Source organism: Dicentrarchus labrax, unplaced genomic scaffold (genome assembly GCF_905237075.1).
Source record: "Dicentrarchus labrax unplaced genomic scaffold, dlabrax2021, whole genome shotgun sequence".
Classification (NCBI taxonomy): domain Eukaryota; kingdom Metazoa; phylum Chordata; class Actinopteri; family Moronidae; genus Dicentrarchus; species Dicentrarchus labrax.
The window spans coordinates 21,404,037-21,430,849 of record NW_026136714.1 but is presented as its reverse complement, the minus strand read 5'-3'; the positions used below and the strand labels follow the sequence as shown (position 1 = coordinate 21,430,849).

The following is a 26,813-nucleotide window of genomic DNA, read 5'->3' as shown; positions in this document are numbered from 1 at the left end:
TTAGGACTTTTGTGTCTTTAATACTCTTATAATAATCCTATAATATTCCCATAGGCACTAGAGTGTGCCTGCCTGTACAGGCTGTGTCATGGTGTCTATGGTATTTAATGTGGGATATGGTGCATAACTAATGTCTTCCTGCTAAAAGTTAACATCGGGTTTCTCCCATCACAGGTGGGTTAAAACGCAGAGCCACCATCCTGTGTTGAGTTGACGGGCACGCGGCAGAGAAAGGGTTAAGAGTCACATGGAAACGGGTGGTATTATCAGCCCTGGGCTGTAAAAAAAGAAAAAAAAAGAGTGTGGAGAAAAAAACCTTAGGAGAACAAAGAAATCTGAGTCTATTTAAAGAGAAGTCGCCCCAGATCCTGCAGCCGTGTGACTCCCGGCATTGCGCATCGCACTCAGCTGCGCCAAAACCAGCCTGCCTGTGCACCACCACGGCTCTCGACGGCGGTGAGGATGCGGACTTCTCTGGTCGTGTGCTGCTGCGTCTTTGCGCTGCAGTGCCTCCCGAGCACGCTTTGTCTTCCAGTGCGGGGATCCAGCAGGTACAAAGTGGCACCGGTGAGTTAAAGGACGCTTGTTTTTTCCCCTTTCTACTTGATGCAGAGTCGAACAGGAACCTTTGCTCTGCATACGTTTGGAAACTCCTTGATTTAGGCGTAGAATGAGTCAGGTTGGTTTAACTTGTTGCATGCATGGGGGATTAAGCATTCTTTTGTATTTTGAAAGTTATCTGCAGTGTTGACTTTCTTCATTCTTTCTCCTGCTACAAGTCCCCCCCCCCCGCACCCCCAGCCCGTGAACACACACAGGCACATGCACACACATATCAATATTTGGCACTTGTTTTCTTGACTTTGGAGCGGAATGAGTCACTCCCAGATAAACACTTATTGTCCACCCTATTGTATGAAGAATGAGTCTTATATTTTGTAAGTAAATCTGCATTTTTCTGTGCAACCTCTTCACACGCGCGCACGAGCACGCTCTTTCTTCGGACTCATCAGCACCAATGACACTTATATTGTAATTAAGAAAATGGCTATTTTACGCGCGCACAGGAGCTGACCTGTCACTGTCATTAGCCCGGGAGCTGCTCTTACTTTGAAGAAATTACTATCATCACTTATTTTCTTGTCTGCTCAGCAGCACTGGAAGCAGTCATGATGACTTTGCAGCCCAAATCTGACGTCTTCTCCTCCACATGCATGCAGGATGACAGCAGAGTGTTTTGGTTTTACCTCAGTGCAGCCAGGTCTGATCTCTGGGGAGGAGAGAAAAAAATAAAATAAAGGTTGCTGAGTTCTCCTGTCTGCAGGGCAGGAAGCAGTAATAACAGGTCTTAAAGGCATTTTGTCAACAACACCATAAAAGAGAGGGGTCCTCCATATGGACCCGTCATGACGGCGTCAGTGGCACGCGTTACACTGTCACAGCCTGTGGTGGTTTAATGTATTAGTCTTACTGTGGTCTGTTCCCGTTTTGTAGCCCTGACTACATGCTGCAACTCACTATATTTTATTTTATTATATTTTTCATTCTAATATTTCAAATAATTTTGGACTATATTTACCACAGCCCTAATCCGTCTGTGTTATAGGCATTCTTCATTCTGCAGCAGCATTTACAACACAACACTGATTAGGCTGGTTTAGCATGGATTTTTCACAGGAACGTCCTGTTTAGATGTAAACAAAAACATAACTAAATTATCCAAACAAAAAGATGGCTTAGATAAACAGTTACAGAGAAGTATGCAGTAAATAGTTCCAGTGAATACTTTAAGTGTTTTTATTGAAAGGTATGATAGCAGCCTGACGTGTAGCCTTCAGTAAATAATGTTTGGTATGTCCCTGAAGCATGGACCAATCACAGTGAGGGTTTGCAACAAAGTTAATTATATAAGATGGCTATTTTGTGACAAGGACTTTACAGAGAAACAAACAGCACAATCTGGTACATCTGTCTGTCAGGAAAAAACAACAGACCTGTGTTGTTCTTATGTCCAGTAAAGAATCTTGAAGTTGATCAAACTATTTATTTGGAGGCAAGGGCACCAGGTGTATTGGGTCCAAGGGGCCACTGGCCTCCCCACTTTACGCCCTTGTCCCATATTCCCTTTAAGTCTCGAATAACTCCCCTCAAGATTAACACTTACGGTAAAAACATGTTTTAATCGTTCCCATCCACTCTAAGGCATATAGTAAAATTGAATATTTGAATGCAATCAAAGAGTACATTGTCACACCAATCAAACTGCACATTATCAGCACGGTAATGGGCGGGTTTGACAGTGATGCCTCACAACATCCCGGCTATTGTTTTTGCCACTTGGCTTCCACACACACACTGTAAACATGGAGAACGAACATGGATTTCCTCTAATCTATTTTTTCAGCTATACCTCTTGAGGAATAAAAACTGATGATATAAAACAAGGGAAAAACACCCAAAATGATCATATAGACTGATCTTGAAATAACAATCAGTTAACATGATTGATTAATTAAATCCACACTGTGTGTTTTGTGTGATACTTGCCCACAGTTTAATTCAGTAATCAGGAGTCAGGCCATTGTAGTGTTATGACATGTGTTTGTCGACAGAGCGATCTGTTGAGTTGAAAACCAGAGGTCAGATGTATGAGCGATGTGTACGCGCAAAAACCACGCGTGCGCCTTTCCCCATACATACAATCATATTTACAAAGGAAGAATGTGTGGTGAGAATGTGCGCACCTCACGCATACTTGAGACTAGGCGTACACACAGTTTAAGTTGTGAATCTACACAGAGTGTTATGCATCTGGCCCCAGGTTTCCACACATGAAAAATGACCGTTTCTCTAGGAACACATTATGAGAATCATGTTGCACCTGTGGTGACAACTTTGTTATGTCTGCTGGTCATTTTTTACGGGAAAGTCTAATCTGTAGTTTTGTCAATTTGTTCCCCTGTTGTTGACAAAAGAGTGAGTGATTACACAGGCCTCGACAGGCCTCAGTGTCTGTGGCATTCAGGGCAGCGGGATTTACAAAGTGCCTGTTTTCTCTCTGGAGTGAAGAGGAGGGGCTAACAGCTAACTGTTTGGGTATTGCTTTTGTCAATAAAACCTGAGTCCCTGGGTTTTCCTTTCTGTTTTGCCCCATCATGTCGATGTCTTCGGGTGCAGCGATTGGCCAGGGAACCGTGAGAGCAAAGGTGACATCAGAGCCGGCCTGGGTTCCCATCGAGTAGATCTAGGTCACAGCTGCGCCGGGCTGTGAGTGGCCAATGAGACACAACAGGGGGGATGCAGTTAAAAGGCACATGCACCCCTCCTTTATAAAGTTAATCAGATGCTTTTGTTCGTTAGCAAGTGGAGCTTTCAGCCCCGTTCTGAACCCTTCTCTAACCAGGTGAGGGGAGAGGGGAGGGGTAGCATCAAACCTCGGCATGATTTTACAATATTTACAGTTCAGGTTCTGTGGGCTGAATAAACCCTGTCAGGACTGGATGAGTTTGACAAGATGGTGTTGATGTATTAGTGCACATCACTGAGTTTCTGAACGGTTCAGAGTCTGCCAGTTTGCAACTTGATTCATTTCACATGGTGCGTCTCCATCTCTTGACCCAAACAAGATGGCAACTGGAGAAGTTAATAGTTACAGTATCTGGTTTTCATCTTTGTCCATGGCAAGGAATAGAGAGTCAAAATCCAAATTCACTTTAAACCAGACAGACCTGACACAGTTGGTAGAAGATGGGATCAAAATGGGGGACGTCATCTTCCAATATAGCCAGCTTAGCCTAAAATTGGCTTATTTTGTTAAATGTTTTGAAAAAAAGTACACTCACCAACATAAGGAAACAAGACCAAGAGTCTACAGCCATGATAGCGGCTCTGTGTTGGTCCTGGTGCTTTGAAAAATTTAGGGGATCACCAAAGTCAGTAGGTTTTAATCCTCTGGGCACCAGGAATGTCCAATAGTTGTTATAGTTGATATTTCAGTCTGGACCAAAGCGGTGACTGACAGACCAGCAGAGCCATCCCTACAGTTGCTCTGCTAGTATGGGTAAAAAGTGTTTAAGTATCAGTAAGAGTTTTAAACACCAGGTGTTGCTTCAGATGTGACTGCAATTAATAGTGTGTTATTAAAATCACCCCACTCTCCCTAGAAAAATACATCTTTTAACTTGGCTGAACGTTGAAGCCAAGTCACTGTGATGTCCTGAATTCAACTCTGACCTGGGACATTTTGACTCAAGTCGTATTGCTCTTCTCTTAAGCAGCCATCCCTCTCTACCGCTACCAAATAATGTCGAAAAAAATAAAGGCGCCAAAAAAAAAACCTTAAACAAAAGACAGCATGATTTGCCTGATAACTATAATTCTCCTGAGGAAGTGCGCTCATTAATAATCATAAGTAACAACGAAATCACCAGTAAGCCATCCTGTAGCCTGACATAGAGCCTGAGCTCTCACCAGATGAGGTTTCTGTGCCAGCAAAGATAAGAGATTTAAGCCGATGACCGGATGGTTTATATCACCTTCCACTGCCGGCTGTGTCTTATTTTCAGATGGTATACTGGATTAGCAGACTAAGAAGGACGATAACGAGGTATTTGTTGATGAAAAATTGTACATCCCCTCTCCAATCTGGCACTATAAATCCTCTCAGTGTAAGCAATCCTTTGTCCCTGTTTTTTCAATGAGAGCACACCCTTTAAATTGAAACTTTATCTGTCTCCTCATGTAAACACTCACTTATGACTTACTTCCTATCGTCCAGATTCGCTGTTGTTACGTTTAGACAGTTTGGACACTTAGATATCATGTTAATGAAAGAACTATAAGACTGATTCTTGGTTAAAGCATTGGCAGTATCGCCTGTAGATTCTTTGAAACAACCAATAAATTAGTATGTATTTTGCTTTAAATGGAAATGGACCCTCAGATTCCTTTTTTACATCATAAGTCTGCAATGTCCAGTGAATTTCCAGAGGAATTTTTTGATCAACTTTTATCATTTCCTTTTCGATGAACCCACTTTCCCTCAAACGTTCTCTTCTACTGCAGTTATAGACTTCCTACTGCCCTTATTCAAAACACATGTTGTGAGGATACAATGCATTGTGGTGTGCCGTTGCTCATGCTAGTGTACTGGGTATCAGCCTTTTTGCAATGGGTATTCCACAGAGTGAGTGAAGGAACATGTCACAATATTTGTTTGTAAGTTACATTCATTGTAAGTTTTGTGTTTTACCAGCAATAATTGCAACCTAATACCTAATATTTAAAGGTCCAGTGTGTAGGATTTAGTGGCATCTAACAGTGGTGTAACAGATCACAGCACCCTCGCTTCACCCTCCCTTTCCAAGAGTGAGGAAAAACTACAGTGGCTGTGAAAATGGGAGAAAAATGTGAATTTTCCTATCGAGAGCCAGTGTTTGATTTGACCTTCTGGGCTACTGTAGAAACATGGAAGGCGACCTGTGGCATCTGAAGATATAAATGGCTTTTTCTAAGGTAGCAAAAAACATGAAGATTCATATAATGAAGTAATTGTATACGGGTGAAAACATAGTTATGAATGTTGTATTCCATTGCTATTAATAGATCCTCCTAAATCTCACACCGGGTTAAGTATCCAGATCCTTTATGAATAAGTAGCAGTAGCACAGTGCGAAAATAACCCATCACATGTAAAGTCCTGCATTGAATATTTTACTTCAGTAAAAGGTAATAAGTTAGGCTATTAAAATGTTTGACTGTCAGGATGTTTTCTCTTTCATATGAAAAAATGGGAGGACTTAAAGATGGAAGGAAAGAATGAAGGACAGAATGTACAAAATACAATATATCCTCTAAAATGTAGCAGAGGGACAGTAGAAAATGTCTTAAAATGCAAATAAGTGAATCATCATACATGCTTAACTGTACTGTGCTTAACTATTACAGTGTTTGAGTACAGTACTTGAGCTGATACACCTAATTGCTTTCCACCTTTGCTTTCAAAGTTTTGAATTAAGCGTCCCTCTCCTCATGTGAAGATGTGTTGTGGCTGAAAGAGGACTTGTTGGACTCGGTCAAAGGGTTAAAGCAGCAGTGAAAATGTCCTGACTACCTCCTGGCCCCCCACAGGTTCTTGGTCATGTCAGAATAAAGCACAGTGACCTGGTGGGGGTGATGGTGGTGGGTTTGTTGTTAGACTGGAGACGCTCTTCATACGCCCCAAGTACAGACATGTTTCTCTGTGCTCCCTGAATACCACTGTCAGATCCCCCGCACCGCAGATCTTGTCATCACTGTAAGCAGAAGCTAGATATGTCCATACTTGTAATGGATGGTCCCCTCCCCCTGCACTACCAACATCACAAACTCCCTCACGTTCCCAGCACGAAGAAGCATCCACGATGCCTTCAGGCTGTGTTAGTGTAGTGTTTTCATGTTTCATGTCTCATCACCAACTTCTTGCAATCTCCGCAGAAAGTGACAGACTAATTGTCCCGAGGGTATTTTTCTTTTTTTTTTCTTTCTCAAACGTCGTCACCGAGTCTCCTTACAGGACTTCTATTGTCTGCTCTGAAATTACATGTGAACACGCGAGCATGGCCACAAAACTTCTGTCTCAGCGACTGGGATCATCTACCAAGCACTTAAGCTGTTAAGTAAACCTGAACCATTTAGTTTTCCAATTGAAAACCCTTAAAGAACCATTCAGAAGTTATTGACAGTAAAATAATTTTTTCCTCTGACTTTCCCAATATAAACAGATGGTTTCTATATATTTTACTTTGAAATGAGAATAGAGAGCGAACCTTTCATCTCATGTCCAGGTTAGATTATTTTCCACTAGCTTTAAGCTTCATCGTGTTTGCAGAAAAGCTCAAACATGGCCCTAAGCATGCCTATATCTTCAAATAAATGAAAATCTACTACTGTTCTCTCCATCAAAACTGAGCCATGAAATGTAATTCCATAAAGCACTGTGTTGGCCTATAAAAAACAAGTGCATTGCATGTATAACACCTTGTAAAGTGGTTCAGCTGTTTGCCTTGTGGTCATTATTCTGGAGGATAGGAGTGGTAGATTCTCAGAGAAAACCCTGTCCTAAATCATGGTGGGAAGTATGGTTATTCACCTTTTTGACAAGATAAGAAGATTGATACCACTCTGGTGCTAAATATGAAGCTACAGCCAGCAGCTGGCTAACTTAAGAGACATTGGAATACAGCAAGCCTGTCTCTGTCTGAAGGTAGTGTTGTAATGTCAGGGTGTAAAAACGGCAGATCATCATATGTGCCCGACCAACACCATGGATTTTGTTACGTTTGATCAGAGCCAAGTGAGTTGTTTCCCCGTTTCCAGTCTTAATGCTAAAGTACAGATATCAGAGTACAGACATTTTAGTGTGAAGACATCAGAATGGTATCAATCTTTTCATAAAGAACTCTATATTTCAAATGTCTACTTTAATCAGACTTTTAGTTCAAATTATGAATTCCAAAACCGACAATGAATTTATCTCATCGACAAGTGTTGTTTGTTCATCCAAAGCCTGATTTTATTCCTCTGTGCCATAGAGCTCCAAAAACTTAAATGAGCCCCACTGTTGCATTGACTGACATGTTCCTTCAATACCATGAACACACACACTGTAGTTTATTTTGACTCCACTCCTCACTCCGTCCTACTGCCCCAAATGCTCTCTAGATGCACTATTTACTCCTGTTTGAGTAACGTTTGATAAGAATTATAGTGAGCAGCTGTTTTTAGGAAATTACTGAACCTTTATTTTATAATTCATATATTATTTTTTGTTGTTTTTATTTTGAGTCGGTGCTACAGTCATAAGAGTAAGGCAATTCATTTGTCCTTTGGGATTTCTTAAAATATATTTAATAATGTTTTAAGAATCTTTAGTTGTTTTGATTATAAGAGAAGAATTAACATGCAAGTTCAGCTTTGGAAACCAAACATTTTGTGTTTATTGATAAAAAGTGTTCAATAAAACAAGAAAACATACAAGATATTCTAGACCAAGCTAATGTTCCTGTTTGGGTTTGACCTTGAACTTTGATGTGAAGCCTGTTGGGAATCAGGCACATTTAGGGTTTTACTCAGACTGTGGGGTCAGACAGGTCAAACAATCCATTTGACACACAGGCGGGATGGGGGGGGGGGGTTTAAGTCATTTAACCACACGTTTTAGTTGGTTTTTTTCATCTCCCTCTTTGAAATGACAGAGGCGGCTCCATGCGCACCCACCACTTAGAATTAGTCGAAGTTTTACGACCCTGAAAGCCGACACTCCCTAGACCTCACCTCACTGATTGGGATCAGGCAGCGGACAGCTTCAGTCTAAACTGTTTGGGGACAGAGGTCAGTTGGTGACCAGGTGATTTACAGTTAAAATCCCAGTCCTCAACAAAGACCACAGCAATGAACACAACCTGGGGGCAGGAAGGACACTGTCCTCACTAGCAAGCGAAAGCATAAGTTAGATGTTCAAATACCTTAAATGACCTGTTAACGTTGCAGTGGGACAACGACCATTACCAGCCGGGCAAAGGCGGTAACTGCCCAAGCAACCCAGACCATGAGGGGCCACCAAAGCCCCAGATCCACTGCCTTTCAATTGGTTATGATAATCTGATTGATTGCAAATCTTTAGGGAACTTTCCCCATGTTGTGGCCATGTCTTATAAAGGGACTATTTTAATGTATATTGTGGCCGCATGATACATATTCCAAATAATTTCAGAAATTGAATATAATATTCATAGGAATGTTTTTATTAGAGTGTAGTCACTTTAAAATAGGAATTATTGTGTTTTCATTAGGGGGTAGCCATTTTTATCTACAGATAGGTCTGTGGAGGTTTCTCCCTCGTGGTTGGAAAGGGAGGGTGAAACGAGTGGGTTGCAATCTGCTATTACACCACTAGATGCCACTAAATCCTACACACTGGACCTTTAATGGGAACATGGAGGCGACATTGCACAGAGAGCAGCAGGAGTAATGGCCTCTGGGCTACCTGACAGGTTAATGCAGCCAGGTTAAGGACCCCTTGTGGCTGTGTGAATAATAACTCTTGTGTGTAACCTGATGAAATCTAAGTAAGTGTTGGTTTCTTTTAACTGTGACCATAATTGTTGCCACCTTAAAGCTAACATTTGGAGTTACAGTAATGTTTTCATCCAGTGTTTCTGACCAAAACATATTGTGTTCATCTTTGAAATCATATAGGCACACTGAATACATTTCCTTCCTCATGGGTTTTACATTTTTTGTCAGATATTTTCAAATCACTGTTCACATCCATGTTATGCTAACACGCAGTCTTCTCTCTTGACTTTGCTGCTGCATTGCTACATTTCTTGGCACCACCAACTGTCAACAGAGGAATAGCAGAGAACTTTGGCTGGATTTTATAATCACTTGTGCATGTATGAGATACAATTCAAACCGGGACCCACTCATCGAAACATCATAGCACCACTAATGGACAAAAACACCACAAGTTACCTTTAATTAAATTTTTTGTGGCGAAACCTGTCCAAACTTTTTCCATACAGACAGCAGACGACAAAAAACTGCTCTGGAAAGCACTGACAAACAACCTGTTTTATGAAGGTCTTGTTTGAATCGCTGTCATTATGTTAAAGCTTCAAAAAAGTTAGAATCCCATATTTTCATTTAACTTAATCACAGTCACTTTTAAAGATTTAAAGAATATCAAAATAATAGAAACCATGTGTATTTAATCTGCAATTGTATAATGTAAACTCCTCCTCACATCCTTAAAATCCCCAAATTCCTATAAACAATACTGAGGACATGAACTTGGTGTCCTCAGTGGTGGCTACGGGCCTGTGTAGGCTCACTCAGCGTCCCCCAGGGTAAAGTAAAAAAAAAACAAAAACAAACAAATGGCGACTGAATTCCATGCTAGTTATGTTTTCCACCAGTTTCATGTCAATAGCCTTTACATCGATGTGTTTCAGACCTGCTGTACACTCTGATAAGGGTTTTGTTGTTTATCTGAGGTTTTTGTTGAAATCTCGACTACAGGAGAAAAAGGAGCTGAACCACAAACAGTTCAGTTTGGGAGCCATGGCTCTTGTAGCTTATTCATTATAGCACTAACAAGCCATTTAAAGAAAACTGTAGGACGTGGGCAAAAACCTCCCCCCTAACGTGAGTAAGTGCACTGTGCAACAATAAGCAGCTGAAATCTGCTTTAAGCGAAGTGAAACACGGGAGGTGGAGGGCTCAGGGAGGTGTGTACTGTTTGTTCCGTGATCCAGACCCATCAGTCACTGGGTTTCTGCAGTCTGGAGCACATTCCATGAATCCTGCTGGGTTTTGTTCCCCTTAACCTACAACTAACAACGACACGGTTTGAGTCCTGCAGAGCTGAGTGAGGCAGGCTCGTTCAAACACAACAAAAACAACAAGGATTGTGATTTTACTCCAAAAATCTTTTTGCATAATTTTTGTTATTATTATTATTCTGTATTTTATGGATCTAGAGTGAACATACAGTTTATAATTTGGATAGTGTGACTTCTCATCCTACATCTTTAGGATGCCAGATAACCATTGTAGGTCATAATTATCATATACAGACAATAATTTTGCCCTTTGTACAATCTATGATCAATAATAGCCCAAATCCCTAAATATGGCATTATTTTGTATTGATCTGAATGCACAATATTGAATTGGCCTGAAATACAATAATTCTGGAAGTGTAATGAGAAAAAAAAACTACAAAACTAGTTTGTGCGACACGTTGGAAATCAAATCACAGAAAGGAAATATAACATTAGAAGGGCGTGTTGGTTTCATTTGTAGTTAGAGCCTACATCAAAGTGAAATATAGTTTAAATGCCATTACAAGAACGGTTATGCAGCTTTCACGTTTCAACCAAATGTGGTGGGTTGTATTGTAGAAGCTGAGACTTTTTTTTTTATCTGCAAGTAGCTAAATTAACGATTATATAAGAGAGAAGTTGTGGGAAGATTCATAGGATCTGATGATAGAGTTAATTAGTTTAATGTCAACACAATATATTGATAGCGTCTTTTTCCCGCAGGTTTTTTCTGAGCGGCAGCGGAAAAGGAAATGCGCGTAATTTTGTTGATAGGAGGAGAACACCCAGCAGTTCCCTGTAAGTGCAGCATTGCAGATGTGGTTCGGTTTAGAGGCGGAGGACTGACTCAGATGAGGAGGTGCAGATGGGATGGTTCTCCTCTGTAATTTGCTCTCTGGAAATGAGTAGAGCCATTTCCTCTGGATCGGGTAGGGGGGGTATTAAGGATAATGGGACACCCTGGGACCGACTGTCTCTTAAACTGGGCCAAACTGTGTGGCTCGTGACCTAATTATGAGTGTGTGCTGTCATTAACCTCAGAGTTCAAAATAAATTCAAAATGATGCCGATTCATATCCAGCTAGAACTGAGATACACAGCTTTCTCTTGGTTTTTTTCTTCTCTTGCTTCCTGTCCCTGTCTTTTTTGTCCCTTTTCTAAATCTTCTCTACTTTTATTCATCAACTATTCATGTTTTTCTTCTTTACCTCCTTCACAGGTGGTGGGATGTTTTCTTTTCTGTAATCATGTACTGTCCTGTAGCAGTGGATAGTAGCTATGTTATGTTGCTATGTTGTTTGTGACCCCAGGAAGAATAGCTGCTGTTTCAAGTATAGTTAATGGGGATCCTAATAAAAGAAACAGCCCGATCACACCAGCATTTAAAATGGCGAAATTCCAACGAGTATGAAGTAATCCTCACAATTTTCTTCTACTTTCTGTTCAACTTGGGTGAACTTTGACATGAAGGAAAAAACTGTTCATCTTTGGAATCAAGAGCCAGAGAGTCCAAAAGACTATTGCATCTTAGCTGTATATAAACTGAGTATAAACTGCTCCATGTGGTTGCAAGTGTGACTGGGGTTTTATTCATGTGTGCCTCTTGTTCTTCCTCCCTTCTCTTTACTTTCATTTCCTTTTCTTCATCATCTCCCGAAACACAAAAGATTTTCCTATTTATTTCCATACATTGTGACACCATACCATACCATTAATTCTTTACATGTTTAATGAGTGTTCAACAAAAAAATAACCTGCACTTCCTCATTTTTTCCAGGTCTCTGAAAAGTTCCCTGACGTGAAGAAGAAGGGAAAGGTTCCTCATGCTCAGGATTTAGTAAAGGAGAGTTTTCCAACCAACACCTCCAACATGTGGAACCGGCCTCGCTGTGGCGTACCGGACTATCCCGTCCAGAAGGAGGTGCATTATCGGGGCAGACACCGCCAGAGACGCTTCGTCCTGTACGGAGGACGTTTGGAGAAGACGGACCTCACCTACAGGTATAGATCTGCAGAGAGCATACCCAGTGTGCACGTCTGTATGTGAATTGAAATAAAAAGTTTTTTATATTTTTGTAATATTCCCTCCAGCTTGCTTTTTTAACCATTTGTGCCTGTAATTCAATTAAAAAGACTTAATTCGTCCTGCCGCGGGCAATTTGAGGTAACAACCAAATGCATAAAATACAAAATCCAGTCAGCACAGATGAGAAGTCCTAAAAGTGTCATTGTCCATGACAACGAATGAACTTAATTGATCATAAAACTGTGTGATTTGTTTGAAATGCTCCAACAAACGAGTAAGTGAGCGTGGCCTGCAACTTTACTGTTCTGGTTGACTCTCACTGCTCTCATTGTGTTGTTTTTTGCTGCAGCAGGCAGCTCAAAAAACTCACTGTACACCGCCTGCTCAGCAACAGCCATCAGACAGACACAGGTAGAGACTAGCTGGTGAACGCAGGGGAGCATTTAGAAGAAACAGATACTTCCCTCAAGAGTTGGAAGAGACCAAAACCAAAGCTAAAAGAATACTGGACTGGGACTACTTTGTCAGGTGGAAGCAAACACAAAACCACACACAACAAACACCACAAAATGGTGACACTATTTCAGGGGGATCAGTGAGATTTTAAAAACACTGCATGAGGAACTGAAGGAAAAATACCTATTATAGTACCTACATACATTATGTCTTGAAATTATATTCTGAAAAACGGGTGCTGGCTTTCTTTCATCTAAGGTCTTGGCACCATCAGGTGTCTGGCAGTCCTCTGCTGGCTGCTGCCTCTCTGTCTGTGTCTCCTGGGGTCCCTTTCATTGTAGTCATTCTTTAACGCAACACTACATTAAGACATAGAGAAAGAAGGGGATGCAGAGTTATTTTAATAGCAGCACCGGCCACAGACTAATAAGATTCTGCTGGATTGGACCAATAAAGTGCTCACAGTGACACCTGACAAAGTGATGTGGTTAACCAGGATCATGGCAGCAACCCGCAAAGTCAAACTATACTTCTGCATGACCTAACAGGGCCACCATCCCTACTTAATGATGAGTGTAGAAAGAGTGGAGCCAAGCTAATGAGCCCCTGTGTTTACTTTTTATTTAGAATCAGCCAGCATTTTGAGCTTGTGAAGCAAGTTCTGGCACGACACGTGAAGTCATGCTGGGTCAGCTGGGAGCAGAGTTGTTTTAACTGCTTTAACGGTTGTTAACGAAACTGAAAAGAAGCTCTCAGGTGGCTGCAGAACGTTAATGGGTTGAGCTTGTTATGGTGCAGTCACAGGAGGTGAGGCCAGCTGAAAAAAACTTTTTATCGACTTTTTATCTGCATTTAAAACTTCATTCTTCATATTTTAATATATAATATATAAATGCACTTTGTTGAACTTGCATATGTATGGTTACATTTGTAGATAGATGTGATGTGTCAGGTGTTTTTAAAGGTTTTCAGCAGGAACCAATGGGCTTGGAGGTAGGGAAGTCAGAAAGTATACAAATATAGAATAATGCCTGCGTTATACTTTGTAAAACCTAGGTGTAATTACACATTTCAAGCTCAGCAATGTGGGTTTGATGAGTCACTATCAGAAAAATATTTCCTTATCTGAATCAAGGATTCAAGGACGGAGAGTGTCGTATGCTGTACAGATTGTAAAGCCCTATAAGGCAAATTTGATATTGCGCTATATCAATAAAACTGACTTGACTTGACTTAATCTATAGGGCATTTGTGCAAACAAAATAAGCTAAAGGATTTCAACCTACTGTATATGAACTTTGCACTAAGGAAAGTCTCTTTGTGCAAACCACAATCTGCACAGGTATTTGCACCTTTGCAGTAGACTTATTGTGCAATGCGTTTGCCCAAGCAAACTTCAAATGTATGATCAAATAGAAATGATTTTCTGCCAGTTCTTTAATGTGTGGATATGGCGGTCTGCACACCTGGGTTTAAATGAATATTGTTCAGAAAATATAACGACGTAGCTCTACCTCTCGCCCTGCAGTGTATACTTAATGTACACAAAAGAGACAGTGGTTGAGATGAATGCCAGCGGTATTTTTATTGCTTGTGTTTCTCTAAATCAAGGCCACATTTCCCATAAACCCTGCTGCTTCCTGTACCTCTTGACCCTTGTTGCATGAAGAAAGACACAAGCTGAAATACAGCCAGTATGAATTCTTGCAGGTAAACTTAGATGCTTGGGGCTGACAGTCCTTCCTGTTTTCAACCATAAAATGATGCAGCCGATTTTTCTGGAAATCCAAACCAGTAAATACAGAGAACACAAGAGGCTGACAGCCTTTCTTAGAGATTGTTTTATTTGTCTGCAGTAGCTGTAATTATATATCTCCCAAATCTACTTAATTGATGCTGAAAATGACTACTTTGACTTTGTTCCTTTACACCAGTAAACCCTGTATATGCAGACCCCAGGAGGCTGATTGTTATTTAGGTCATGAAGATACCTTAATAAACAATAACCAACTGCTTAAACTGCTCATATACAGAATTATCAGTTAGAGGCTAAAGGAATAGTTTTTGGTAAATGACAGCTCTGTACACACATGACAGTGATTTCAATCTTCTCATCTCACTCACAGAATGTATATGAGCATATTCCAGCATACTCTTCACAGCTCACACAGATGTAAGCTACATACTGTAGTTGTTAGTTAAAGGATGATTGTGTATTAGCAGCATCTAGCAGTGAAATTGCAGATTACAACCAACTGAATAACTGCTCACCTACCAAGTGTGTAGGAGAAACTACGGTGGCCCTATCTAGAGCCACTGTTTAGTTTGTCTGTTCTGGGCTACTGTAGAAAACATCACAGTCCAACGTGCCCAACTATTTCTTGGCTGGAACCAGTAGCTTATAGCAAATCCCCCACCGTAAAACGGCAAATTGTTGTTTTCTTTGTAAGGATCATAAAAACGTGATAGAGTGTTGGTGAACTTTTTTCCAAGCAAAAAGCAAAAGTTGTCTCAACCAACTCTCAAACTCTGTCAAACTATTCCTTTAATGACAGTATTGAACTTGTGCCATCTCTACAACCTGGGATAAACTGTTACCATCTTATTAACAACTGATTACAGTATGTTGATCACTCAAATTGGTTGTTGATTTATTCCAGACTGAAATATAAGGATTTACTCTCATTTTAATGCAGCAGCAACTGTCTGATTCGAGTAAAAAAGTGGCAAATTTATCCGATACTCTTTATCATATATGAAGTGTTCCCTGTCCGGTTGGGAAGATAAGGGGGTTTCTCTTCTTTTTCCCACTCATCATACTGGGTGGTTTTATCAAAGAGGAAAGGGAGGAGACCATAATGCAGTGTTTTGTTAGGGAGCCTGAGGGCGTCAGTAACAGCACACCTCCCCGCCGATGAGACGGTTGTAGATATCAGATTAGGGGAAGCATTCGAGGCCGGTGGTCCCTCTCTGCTACTATACATCCTGTATGTGTGTTTGACACCTGCATTGGTCTCCTGCAGGATCGTCCGGTTTCCCCAGCAGATGGGGGAAGAAAAGGTTCGACGTGTCTTTCGAGAAGCGCTGAAAATCTGGAGTGATGTCACCCCGCTCACCTTCACCGAGATCCACAGTGGGAAGGCCGACATCCGCATCGAGTTCACAAGGTGGGAGGACTGAGACATGGGGGAAAAAACATCTTTAAAACATGATTAAAAAGAAAAAGCACCCTGAACACATGCAGATATTATTGCCAAAGGAATTAATTTGTTTTGTGGCAAAAGAACACTAATACTTTTAGCCATGCTACCAGCTACTTTGATTAATAAAATAGAATTATTGAATGGATTGACATTACATTTGGTTCAGACATTCTTGCTTAAGATGAATTGTAATGACTATTTCATAATAAGTCCAACACTTTGGTTTATTCCCATCAGCCTCAGCTGCACTTTGTGTTGACTGCTAGTTAGCAAATGTTTGCATGCTAAAGATGGTGAACATTATACCTGAGAAACATCTACATGCTGGCATTATCACTGTGAGCATGTTAGTTTGTTAAGATAGGAGCATTTAGCTCAAACCACTGATGTGTTCAAGGACAGCTTCAGGAGGAACACACACCTGCAGAGTATGAAGTTTCAGAACACTGGAGCCCATTGTTTTCTGTTGAAGCCCACAGCTTGGTGGTATCCTGATGTACATAAATACAGGAAAGCAGCAGATTTATCACATTTGCTCCTTAGATCTGCGACTGTACCCGGTCGTGTTCCGGTGTGTGTTGCAACTGTAGAGTCAACAGCCATGCTAGTGGCTCCGCTTACTACTCCTTCTCCTACCCTTCAGCTACTTTGAGCTAAATGCTAACATGTTGGTGTTAAGCAGGTATAATGTTTAGCAGAACCAATGGTACATGGTTCACTCTTGATAAAAATGACAACATGCTAGTGGCACTGGATGAAACCTCAGAGGATCGTCAAATAATTAGGAAATATCATCTTGGAACCATGAATGAATGTAGAAAGCCCTCCAATAGAGAGCTCAATGTGATGTCTTCAACAGAACTTAAAGATATTTACAAATTTGCATTTTTGCTTGAAAAATGACTAAAACAATACTTTAAAGTAGTGACAGGGTCAAACAGGTTCATGAGTTTAGGCCGAAAGAATCAGACCAGTTCAAATTAGATTTTATTACAAAGAGCTTCAAAGAGCCACAGAGACAGAAACAAGAGATAGTAGAGAAAGAAAGGAGGAGCAGATTATTATCTAGATATAAAACTAGAGTTTTATGTGGGATCTGTGTCATCTTTGAAATGACGCATTCTCTTTTATGTTGCTTTGTTTGTTATTCCTGCAGAAATTTCTTGTTTTTCCCCTTCTGAATCATGGGTTTGATTCAAACTTTATTGTCTGTGATGCCACAGCAGTCTTTGCTTGCCCTGCTGCACAAACATACCTGGGAAATTGTTTCACTTTGACAAAAATAGGGATTCACGCATCTCACTACAGTAATTTTACACTGACTAACAGCTAACACCACATGCAAATGTCATTATCACATAATAATAATTCCAAATTGATTGTGTATTAAAAATTGGAAATATTGTAAGTACATGGTACAAATGATTAATAATTAATTACGTTTTTGTTGTTTAACTGTACAATTTATTCATGTATTCAGTTATGCTTTTGACTCTTCCGATAACCTTTTCACTGCAGTATGTCGATTTGACAGCTTTTCATTGAACGGGTGCCAACTTGGGTTCTGGTACGTTGTGATGGGTTGGTTCTCAACTGGCAGACTGTTTGATACTTATTGACATTGTTTTAAAACTGTTTAGAACAGTTGGATTTATAAAGTGCATCATGCTTTAAGCCTTCACAGTGGCTTTCATGTTCATCAGAGTGTTTGATTTACGGACCTGTAGGTACTGGCATGGAGACAACCTTCCCTTCGACGGCCCGGGTGGGATTCTCGCTCACGCTTTCTTCCCCAAAACACACCGACAGGGCGACATTCACTTTGACCACGATGAGTCATGGACCCTTGGAAACCACATGGGTGAGTGTTTGGCTGAGAGGGCAAAGACAAAGAAAACAGTTTTTAGTGAACAGTTTGTTTGATTTTTAGTTCAAATAACATTTCAATCTTTCTTACTTTATTTTCGCTTTTAGTAGAACAAAAAACTAGAACGTTACCCCAGTTTTAGCATCCCTCATTGGCTTCCCAATGCTTTCAGAATACAGTTCAAAATTCTATTAATCACTTACAAAAGATTAAATGAATTAAAAGGTCCATATCACTATTTTCAACAAAAAATACATCTTTTCTTCTTCTCTTCTTATTATTTATTAATATTATTGTTACACACACATGCAAAAAACAACTCCAAAGTAAACCTCAGATAGGCCTGAAATTCCCCCTCCACTCAAAAATATGTTTTTCCTCAAGTCCATTTACATAGTACAAATAATAATAATAATGCATAATAATACAGGATAAAATATTAGTAAAGGCTTGTGAAAACAGTGCAAATGTGGCCAAGGTTAGCCACATTCATAAGGGCCAGAAAGGACTATGATTCTAGGAAGTGCCATTATTTGTTATTCTACTGTATCAGTATTAACATGCAGTAACCATTTTGCCATTTTTTTTTTTAAATGGACCAACACAGTCTCAATAACTGTTGCAGACTGCTTGCTAAAAATCTAATTTTAGAAGATGTTTGTCATGAGCTTTAAGTTTGGTTGATAGATTACTTAAAATATATTGAACTATATATTGTTTCTTGGATGCAAAAATGATCTCACAGGTTGAGTTCACCATCAGCTCAGGTATGAAAGTCAAATACATCCGATACAATCTGTAACACCAGGCTTTATCAGAGCAACACAGGGGCTGAGAGCAGATGTGAGTCAGCAGGAAGAGGAAGCAGTGAGGTACTTTTTTATGATTCTTTGTTGACACTGTGTCATCTCGGGTAGCAAAATCCCCACCGTCTGCCACTGCAAGCTGGTCAAAACAAACGCCCAAAAGTATTTCCAGACACCATTTGACCCCGGTGTGGTTTTGCATCCTCTTAAGGCTTGTATACCACCCCTGCAGGCACAGATCTTCTCCAGGTTGCTGTCCATGAGTTCGGGCACGTCCTGGGCCTGCAGCACTCCCGTGAGGCAGGAGCCATCATGTCCGCATACTACTCCTTCTCCTACCCGCTGAAGCTGAGCGAGGATGACAAGCAAGGCATCCAGTACCTGTATGGAGCTCACCCACAAGTCCTGCCCTCACCGCCACCCCCACCCCCGCCTCCAGTTCCGTCTAACCCAGAGACCAATGAGATCGTCACTAGTGTGAGTGGAGCCGATGCAACATTTAAAGAAGCAATCATGTGGCGACTGTACAGGTTGATAAGATTTTGACAGTTTGAATAAAATATGGCAAACAAGCTCAAAATAATTGGTCATTTCAAAGAGTAAAAAATGGCTATGGAAGTGGATGGTTATGAATAAAACATTCTTAATAAATGTTGCCTTACAAATCCTGAAAAATGTGCCAAAGCGTATCTGCAGGGTGTCGTGACACAAGTGTGCAGATACGCTTTGGTCCAGACTGAAAGCTCATTCAATCATTCATGGTTCCCATATGATGAAACACAGATAATCTCTAAACTAGCGTTTTATCTATTGGCACCATGGTGTTGTCTTTTTATTTTTAGAGTGAAATGTCTCAGCCTTTTATTTTTAACAATGTAATTTCCCAAAGCAGCTGGTTGCTGTAGTTTTCAACAAACGTTACTCAAAGAGGAGGAAATGTTGTTTGGGACTATTTTCAGCGGAGGATTTATCCATGTTTGGTCCTCTAGTGAGTATTTGGGATTATTAATAGTGTATGTGTGATTGAGTCAAAATAAAGCACAGTGTGTGTTCATGGTAATGAAGGAACATGTCACCCAGTGCAACAGTGTGGCTCATTGTGTTTGTAACAGTTTTTGTACAACAATGGAGCTCTAAGGCACAGAAGACTGAGACATCCACAAGGAAACGATTCAGTTTTATGGGATTTGTTGAAAAGAAGAAAACTATAGAATACCACCAGCCTATCCTTTAAGAGGCAGCAGTGGTTTCTGTGGTTATAACACAAAGAAAAAGAGTGGATATCTTTGAAACTACACCACATCATACAAGAGTGTATTTCTGACCCATACATGATAAACGAGGGTTAAAGACAGAACTCATCTTGTAGTCCCATAAGAGTTTCTCTCGGGCGAACAAAGGGAAAAGGTTCTAAAAGGTTCCATTTAAGATTATTTTCTCGTGTAAACTTGTAACTGAGAGGTTTTTCACTGGAGCACGAAAACCTTCTCCTTTATATTGGGATCCTTTCAGACAATAAAACGGCTTCTTAACACTTCATCCCACTGCAACAAAAATGGCTCTTTAGTGAGAAACTTAATGTTTATTACAGCGTGTGGAAATGAACAAGTGATCTGTCTTATTTCCAGCCCGACGCCTGCCAGACGGACTTTGAAGCTGTGTCTATGATCCGAGGGGAGCTGTTCTTCTTTAAGTCGGGCTATGTTTGGCGAATCAGGGACGGGCATCTGGAGAGCGGTTACCCAGCGTTGTCGTCCCGTCACTGGAGGGGGATTCCCGACAGCATCGACGCCGCCTTTGAAGACAAGTCAGGGAATATTTGGTTCTTTCAAGGTGGGCATCGATGTTTAAGCTGCTGTTATGTGGTTTATGGTTTCATGTGACTGCAGGATCATCAAGAATCATGCACTTTTAGGCAAGTTTCAACAGGTGTAAAACGTTAATTAACACAAAGCTGTGAAATCATTTAAATCTTTCTGTGAATATTTCCATTAGATGTGGTTACAGTAGGTATGTACAATAGTGTGTGTTTCAACCAAATCTGAGTTACATATTACTGTGTTTGCTCTTCAAAAGTTTACTATTTCTTTTACCACACCACATACATTGTCTTGATGTGGTGAACCTTAAGCATTATGATGTAAACTCTAGCTAATGCTCTTATCGCACTCAAAAACACCTCAACAGGAAACATAGATTAAACCTCTGACTTTTGATTGGATGTTGTCTCCGCTGAGCTACACTGCAGCCCCAACTGATCATTCAGAAATAGACATAAGAGAAAAAGAATGGGGATGGAAATTAAATGGTAACCATAAGGAAATTGTTCATTTTTTATTTGGTGACCAAACACACTCTAGCAGCCATGTTGGATGTCTTTCAGTCTTGGGTGGTTGCCAACAGCTCTGTTTGTTTGGCGGAGGTCATAACATAACTGAACAGACAATCATACTCTATGTACTGTTCCGACAGGGAACAGATAAACACTGACACATCTGACTGAGTTTGTATGTTACAGTTTATCAGTTGTTCCGTACTGTTAAAATCCATAAAATGTCACTTATTCAGGGGTCGTCAGTTTACTCAGTGATAATTTCCTTAAGGAAAAAAGATGTGAATCACTGATTTATGTGACACAACAAGCATTTACAGCTATCTCACCCAGTTATATAATGATATATCTAAGCAGTGAGAGTGTCAACTGTATAAAATACTATAACTAATATAGACATGTCAAAGATTTAAGTCAGTGTGTAAAATAGCATCAGTTGCACTATCAAGCATGAAACCTACCAACAAGAGTTGAATGGCGTCCATTGTTCACTATCTCTGTGAGCAGGTGAGAGCTACTGGGTGTTCGATGCTGAGAGGAAGATCAGAGGGCCGGAGTCCATCAGGAGTTTGGGTCTGTCAGAGTCCGGGATCCAGGCGGCTCTGCGCTGGGGCCACGACTCCAACTACAACACCTACTTCTTCAAGTCAGGCAGCTACTGGAGGTTCAGCCCCCGTGAGAACCGCATTGAGTCCGTCTACCCGCGCAGCATGCAGGACTGGAGCGGCATCCCCGACGATGTAGACGCTGCTTTCAGGGACATCTACGGTATGACCCAAAAACTAAAAGTTAGCAAGTGAACAAAGCGTTCCTATTTGGTTTTTAAAAGTTAGTATGTTAGTTACATTTTGATACTCCAAGATTGATATGCTCATGGATAGGAATTTGCAGGTTCTTAAATTATAATTTGATTTAGTGTACCAGTACTGTACTAAGGTCAGTGGTGGAAGAAGTATACCAATCTTGTTCTAAAGTAAAAGTAGCAATTATCACAATAAAGATACTCAATTACAAGTAAAAGGTCTGAATTCACAATCCCACTTGAGTAAAAGTGATTATTAGTACTGATGCATTAATTTGTAAGTATCATTTTACTGTTGTAGCTGCTTCAGGTGGAGCTAGTTTGAACTACTATATATACAGTTAGCTGTTTAGTCCAGTGGTTCCCCACCTAGGGATCACAAGATAAATCTGTGGGGTCATGACATAATTAACGGGAAAGAAAAGAAGAAATAAAAACATCTGGCTCAACAATTTGTATTAATTTTTTTGACTTTTCTCTAATCTTTGCAGTTTTTTGTACAGTATTGGGTGATTTATTTAATTGGAACATTTTTGGGCCTCAAACTGTTACTTAAATGAAACCATGTGAGGGGAGTAGCCCCCAGCTGTAAAAAGATTGGAAACCACTGGTTTAATCAAAACAATGAATTATATTTCAAAACATTATGATATGTTTTTTAATGTAAAATCTTAAAAAGTAACTAGTAATTATAATTGTCAAATAAATGCAAGTAAAGTGCAAGTATCTTAAAATAATGTGCTTACTTTCCACCACTGACTGAGGATACCTTATTGACAATCAAGGGGGAAAGAGAACTCGTTCACTGGCCTGGTCAACCATCTGCTACTGATCAAAAGAGATTCCTAAACTTGTTTTTTCACAATAAATATGTTTTCTACCTTTTAGGCTATGCTCACTTTATCCGAGGACGACAGTACTGGAAATTCGATCCGGTTGGCATGAACTCTTTGGAGGGCTACCCTCGCTACATCGGCATGGACTTTTTCGGCTGTAGAAACGTGAGAATCTGATTAGGTTTTTTTTGTTTTTTTGTTTTTTTTTATGACAATGAAGAGGAGAGAAAACAGATAAGTTTATGTTCAAGCGGATGAGACGGTCTCCTTTAAATCTGTTTATACTTTACTCCATTTATTGATACTCTGATCAATTACACCTTCTTCTCAGGAAAAAAACAAGGTTTGTTTCCTCAGACTTGGCACCTCCTGTGCAGCTATACTCATATTTATTTTGCACATTTGTCACCATACAGCTGAGATCTGGGACATGTATTAATGATGTGTGATACTGACGTGAACTGCATTGTTCTTACTTCCTGTTATTGAGCCTGAAATTTAGATTTTTGACTGATTTTGGTTCCCAGACGGAACCAGTACAGACTCCATGTAGTGGATGTTTTCCATTGTTTAATGGATGGACTTGCTGATCCTCAAGTGTTTGAAGAGTGACATCAAACTTAAAGCTGCGGAAGGTAGATTTGTTTGTTAGCTGCTGTTGATGGCGGTGAACCTTTAATACTGTAACTTTAAACCTAGAAATCCTTCAACGTGTCCGTAAACAACATTTTTAGCTACACTTTGTTCTTTTGAGAATTTGATCACACATGCAGTTGATTTTCCTGCTAACCTGACTCACACTGACCATTAATCATAACAAGTCACATTGTTTTCAGTTTGCTTATAGTCTTATAACCTGCATAAAGATTATTTGTGACACAGTTGTAACTTTGATCGAGCATTATGGACTGTGTGTGTGTGTGTGTGTGTGTGTGTGTGTGTGTGCTCTTTATCAGCTGAATGTCTCCTGCTCAGCCTTTTAAAGAGCTTTTGGTTTCGTGTCCTGAAATAAATCTCTCAGGCGGCACTCACTCCTGCGCTGTGTAGTGTCACCAGTAATCAAGTTTCCATCCATATGTAGGAAATTTTAAAAATCAGTAAAAGAAAATGCTAATTTTAAGGCACGACTCCATCCACTACTGTTGTGCGAATATTCAGATTTGGTTGTGTTGAGCTAAACAGATTCACCAATTCTCCACTCAGGTGCCATTATACCATTGCATAAGAGGGAAGAACAGATAACCATGTGGAAAATATGATGGAAATATTGCATTTATGTTTATTTCATGTATTAATGTGAGCAACATTACAGTCTCTACTCAACGCTCCACACAGATCTGATATTCTCATCTGTCACTATTTCTCATCTTCATGCTTCATATAGTCATGATTTATTCACAAAGTCTCTTTCCATTGCACTTTTAGCTTTTATTGAAATTTTTTCCTGAGTGACTCAATTCAGGGCAAGAAAATCCCAAATGTCCTTTCAAGTAGGTCGACATTCATCCAGTTTCTTCTAGGCATAAAGTTGTAAACATGTAAAGGAGTTGTTAGCAGTGTTAGCTTGCCAATGTTTAAGAGAAAGTTTTGTATTTATTTTTCATATGTGGGCAAATTGAGCCAATATACAAGTTTTCAGTGAGTAGGGATGTGATGCTCTCTGTTGTTGTGATTTAGGCTAATTAAATTATATTTAAATTATTAATTATTTCCTCATGTAGCCGTTAGATGTTATGTTACCTACTTCTCTTCCCTGGCAAAACAAAATGATGTCTGCATTTGAAGAAATTAGGAGTTCATATGGGAAGAAAATGTGATGATATAACACTGTATGTCATGTTTTGATGTCACTCTTCCAACACGATGGTGTAAAGCTCTTAGTTGTTGGTTATCACTCATCAGTCTGTAGGCCTCTGTGGCAGTAAAAGGCTCCAGGGCGCCATCTAGAGTGCAACATTGTCACCCTGCAAGAGAAGAGTGATATTTCCTCAGAGAATGTCCACATATATTGTGATGAAGTCATTGCTTTTCTACATTGTAACATGGTGATCTATTCAGGTTGGTGAGTGTGACACATTCAGGGACAGCAGCTGCTGCATGGATCAGCGGTTCTCAACCTGGTCAGTTAGTTACTACCAGAAACAAACTGATGACTTCACTCTATTTTTGCTTCTCAGGCTGTTTTGCTAAATTAGTAGACTAAGCAAGTGTTTCACAAGAATATATCACATATCTTATTAGCTGGATGGCAGTGGTGGAAAGTACATTCACTCAAGTACAATTTTGAAGTACTTGTACTTGAGCATTTACATTTTCTACTCCACTACGTTTCAGAGACAAATATTTTTCTTTTGGGTGACAGTTTTACATTAAAAACATAAATTACAACACACTGTCCAAAATCCATGTATCCAGAACTACATACTGAATATATACAGTATATACTACATACTAATCATCATAGTATAATGTTACTATGTTACTGTACAAAAAAACAACATACTTTATTGGACAATACGTGCAAGGTCAGAAGCCATCTTGAAACATCCAAATCACAAATGTTTTTTCTAATATTTGATGTAATTCTTTTTGCTTTCTGGAGTTGTTTCACCACCATCCACAATTTTCTTTAATGATTTCCAGCTGTGAGCTGCTCATCCATTTCCTCTGTGCATTGCATTGCATTGAGAATAGTTTGGATCAACAGCACACTAAGACTTGACCATATCTAATATGCATTCTGTCTGGTCTGAGTGTACTTGTGTCACTTTTCCAGTGTGAACACGCTACAGAATCAAAACCTGCTTAGCAGTAGTATGTATGGGTCTGGGACACAGTGTGAACTAGCCAGTTCCAATCTTTTTGGCTTGTGACTGCTTACAAAAATCAATGTGTATTTGGGGCCCCTGTCGTGTGTCAGATGTCTATGACTCGTTCCACCAAACAAACGTTTCACCTCTCAAATGTTTAAGGCAGAAGGAGGCCAAATTATCTAACATTTCACAAAGAAGATCTCATGTCCCCTCAGATTTATCCTATGACCTTTGGGACTGGCCGACCCATAAACTAGCGAACTGTATATAAAGTAGTTGAAACTAGCCCAACCTTGAGCAGCTACAACAGTAAAATGCTGCTTACACATTAATGCATCAGTATTAACAATCTAATATTTGTCATATATGATAATATATCTGTCACAGGGGACATTTTCCTCATAATACTTCTGTACTTTTACTTTAGGACTTTCACTTGTAATGGAGTATTTTTACACTGTTGTACTGGTACTTTTACTTAAGTAAAGTATCTGACTACTTCTTTAACCACTGCTGGTTAGAAACAGGATCTCATGGACCTGAAAATAACTCATGTCATGACCTTTTTGTGGGTCAGGATGCCCAGGTTGAGACCCACTGATCCATCTAATGTGACATTTCCTCTGCCGTGTCCCTGGTTGCAGCACTCGAAATGTGAAGGCTCAGTGCAAACTGTCATGTTCATCAGATGTTAGTTTTTCAGTGCAGGACACTGACGAGTCATTATAGTTTTCATCATTCAGACTTTGTTGTTTCTTTACAGTCTGTTGTTTGAATCATTTCGCAACTCATTTCAAGTGTTAATCAGTGAATTCTGACTGCTTTGAAAAACTATTTATACACAAACAACTTAGCAAACGTTTGTTGTACATATCTGTCTTTGATTATTATTTTTTTTACTCATATGTAGCCTATACCCTGTACATTGAAATGTATGAACTATGTATTGTTTCATTTCTAATAAAACCATAACCTTTTTACCAAACCCTCTGCCTCTGGATTGATTCAAGTTAATTCACCACACAAACATAATGCAAGAAAAATGTCAAACTAGACATTTCATACTTATATTCATATTTAACAAAAAACATTTTCTTAAAATTAATAATAAATGTCAGCTGTCTTTCAATCGAAAACATGACATTTATTGCATATTAGACTGAGAAATTATCCATATTAAAATGTGGCAGAAAAAAAATATTTTGTAAACAAATTCTCAGTCACAATATTGGAGAGCTTATTTTTTAAATTTCTATTTTATTAAAAAAAAAAAAAGTAACCATAGAAATTACATTTCTGCATCTG

At 39.7% G+C, this 26,813-nt stretch overlaps 1 protein-coding gene across 1 annotated transcript; it reads left to right on the top strand.

The window, feature by feature from the left end:
• The first annotated feature begins 210 nt into the window (after positions 1 to 210).
• mmp11a (matrix metallopeptidase 11a) lies at positions 211 to 26,493 on the top strand. The gene is made up of 8 exons (XM_051423574.1): positions 211 to 567; positions 12,145 to 12,368; positions 15,873 to 16,016; positions 17,780 to 17,913; positions 18,958 to 19,202; positions 20,354 to 20,558; positions 21,565 to 21,825; positions 22,748 to 26,493. The coding sequence occupies exons 1-8, from the start codon at positions 463 to 465 to the stop codon at positions 22,870 to 22,872; spliced, it is 1,443 nt and encodes a 480-aa protein (XP_051279534.1). The 5' UTR covers positions 211 to 462; the 3' UTR covers positions 22,873 to 26,493.
• The last annotated feature ends 320 nt before the right edge of the window (positions 26,494 to 26,813 follow it).

Excerpts from the sequence above, each read along its gene's own strand:
- mmp11a (XM_051423574.1), top strand. The coding sequence starts at position 463 with ATGCGGACTTCTCTGGTCGTGTGCTGCTGCGTCTTTGCGCTGCAGTGC. Across the intron at positions 568-12,144 it reads GCAGGTACAAAGTGGCACCG|GTCTCTGAAAAGTTCCCTGA; the intron begins GTGAGTTAAAGG and ends CATTTTTTCCAG. Across the intron at positions 21,826-22,747 it reads TGCTTTCAGGGACATCTACG|GCTATGCTCACTTTATCCGA; the intron begins GTATGACCCAAA and ends TCTACCTTTTAG.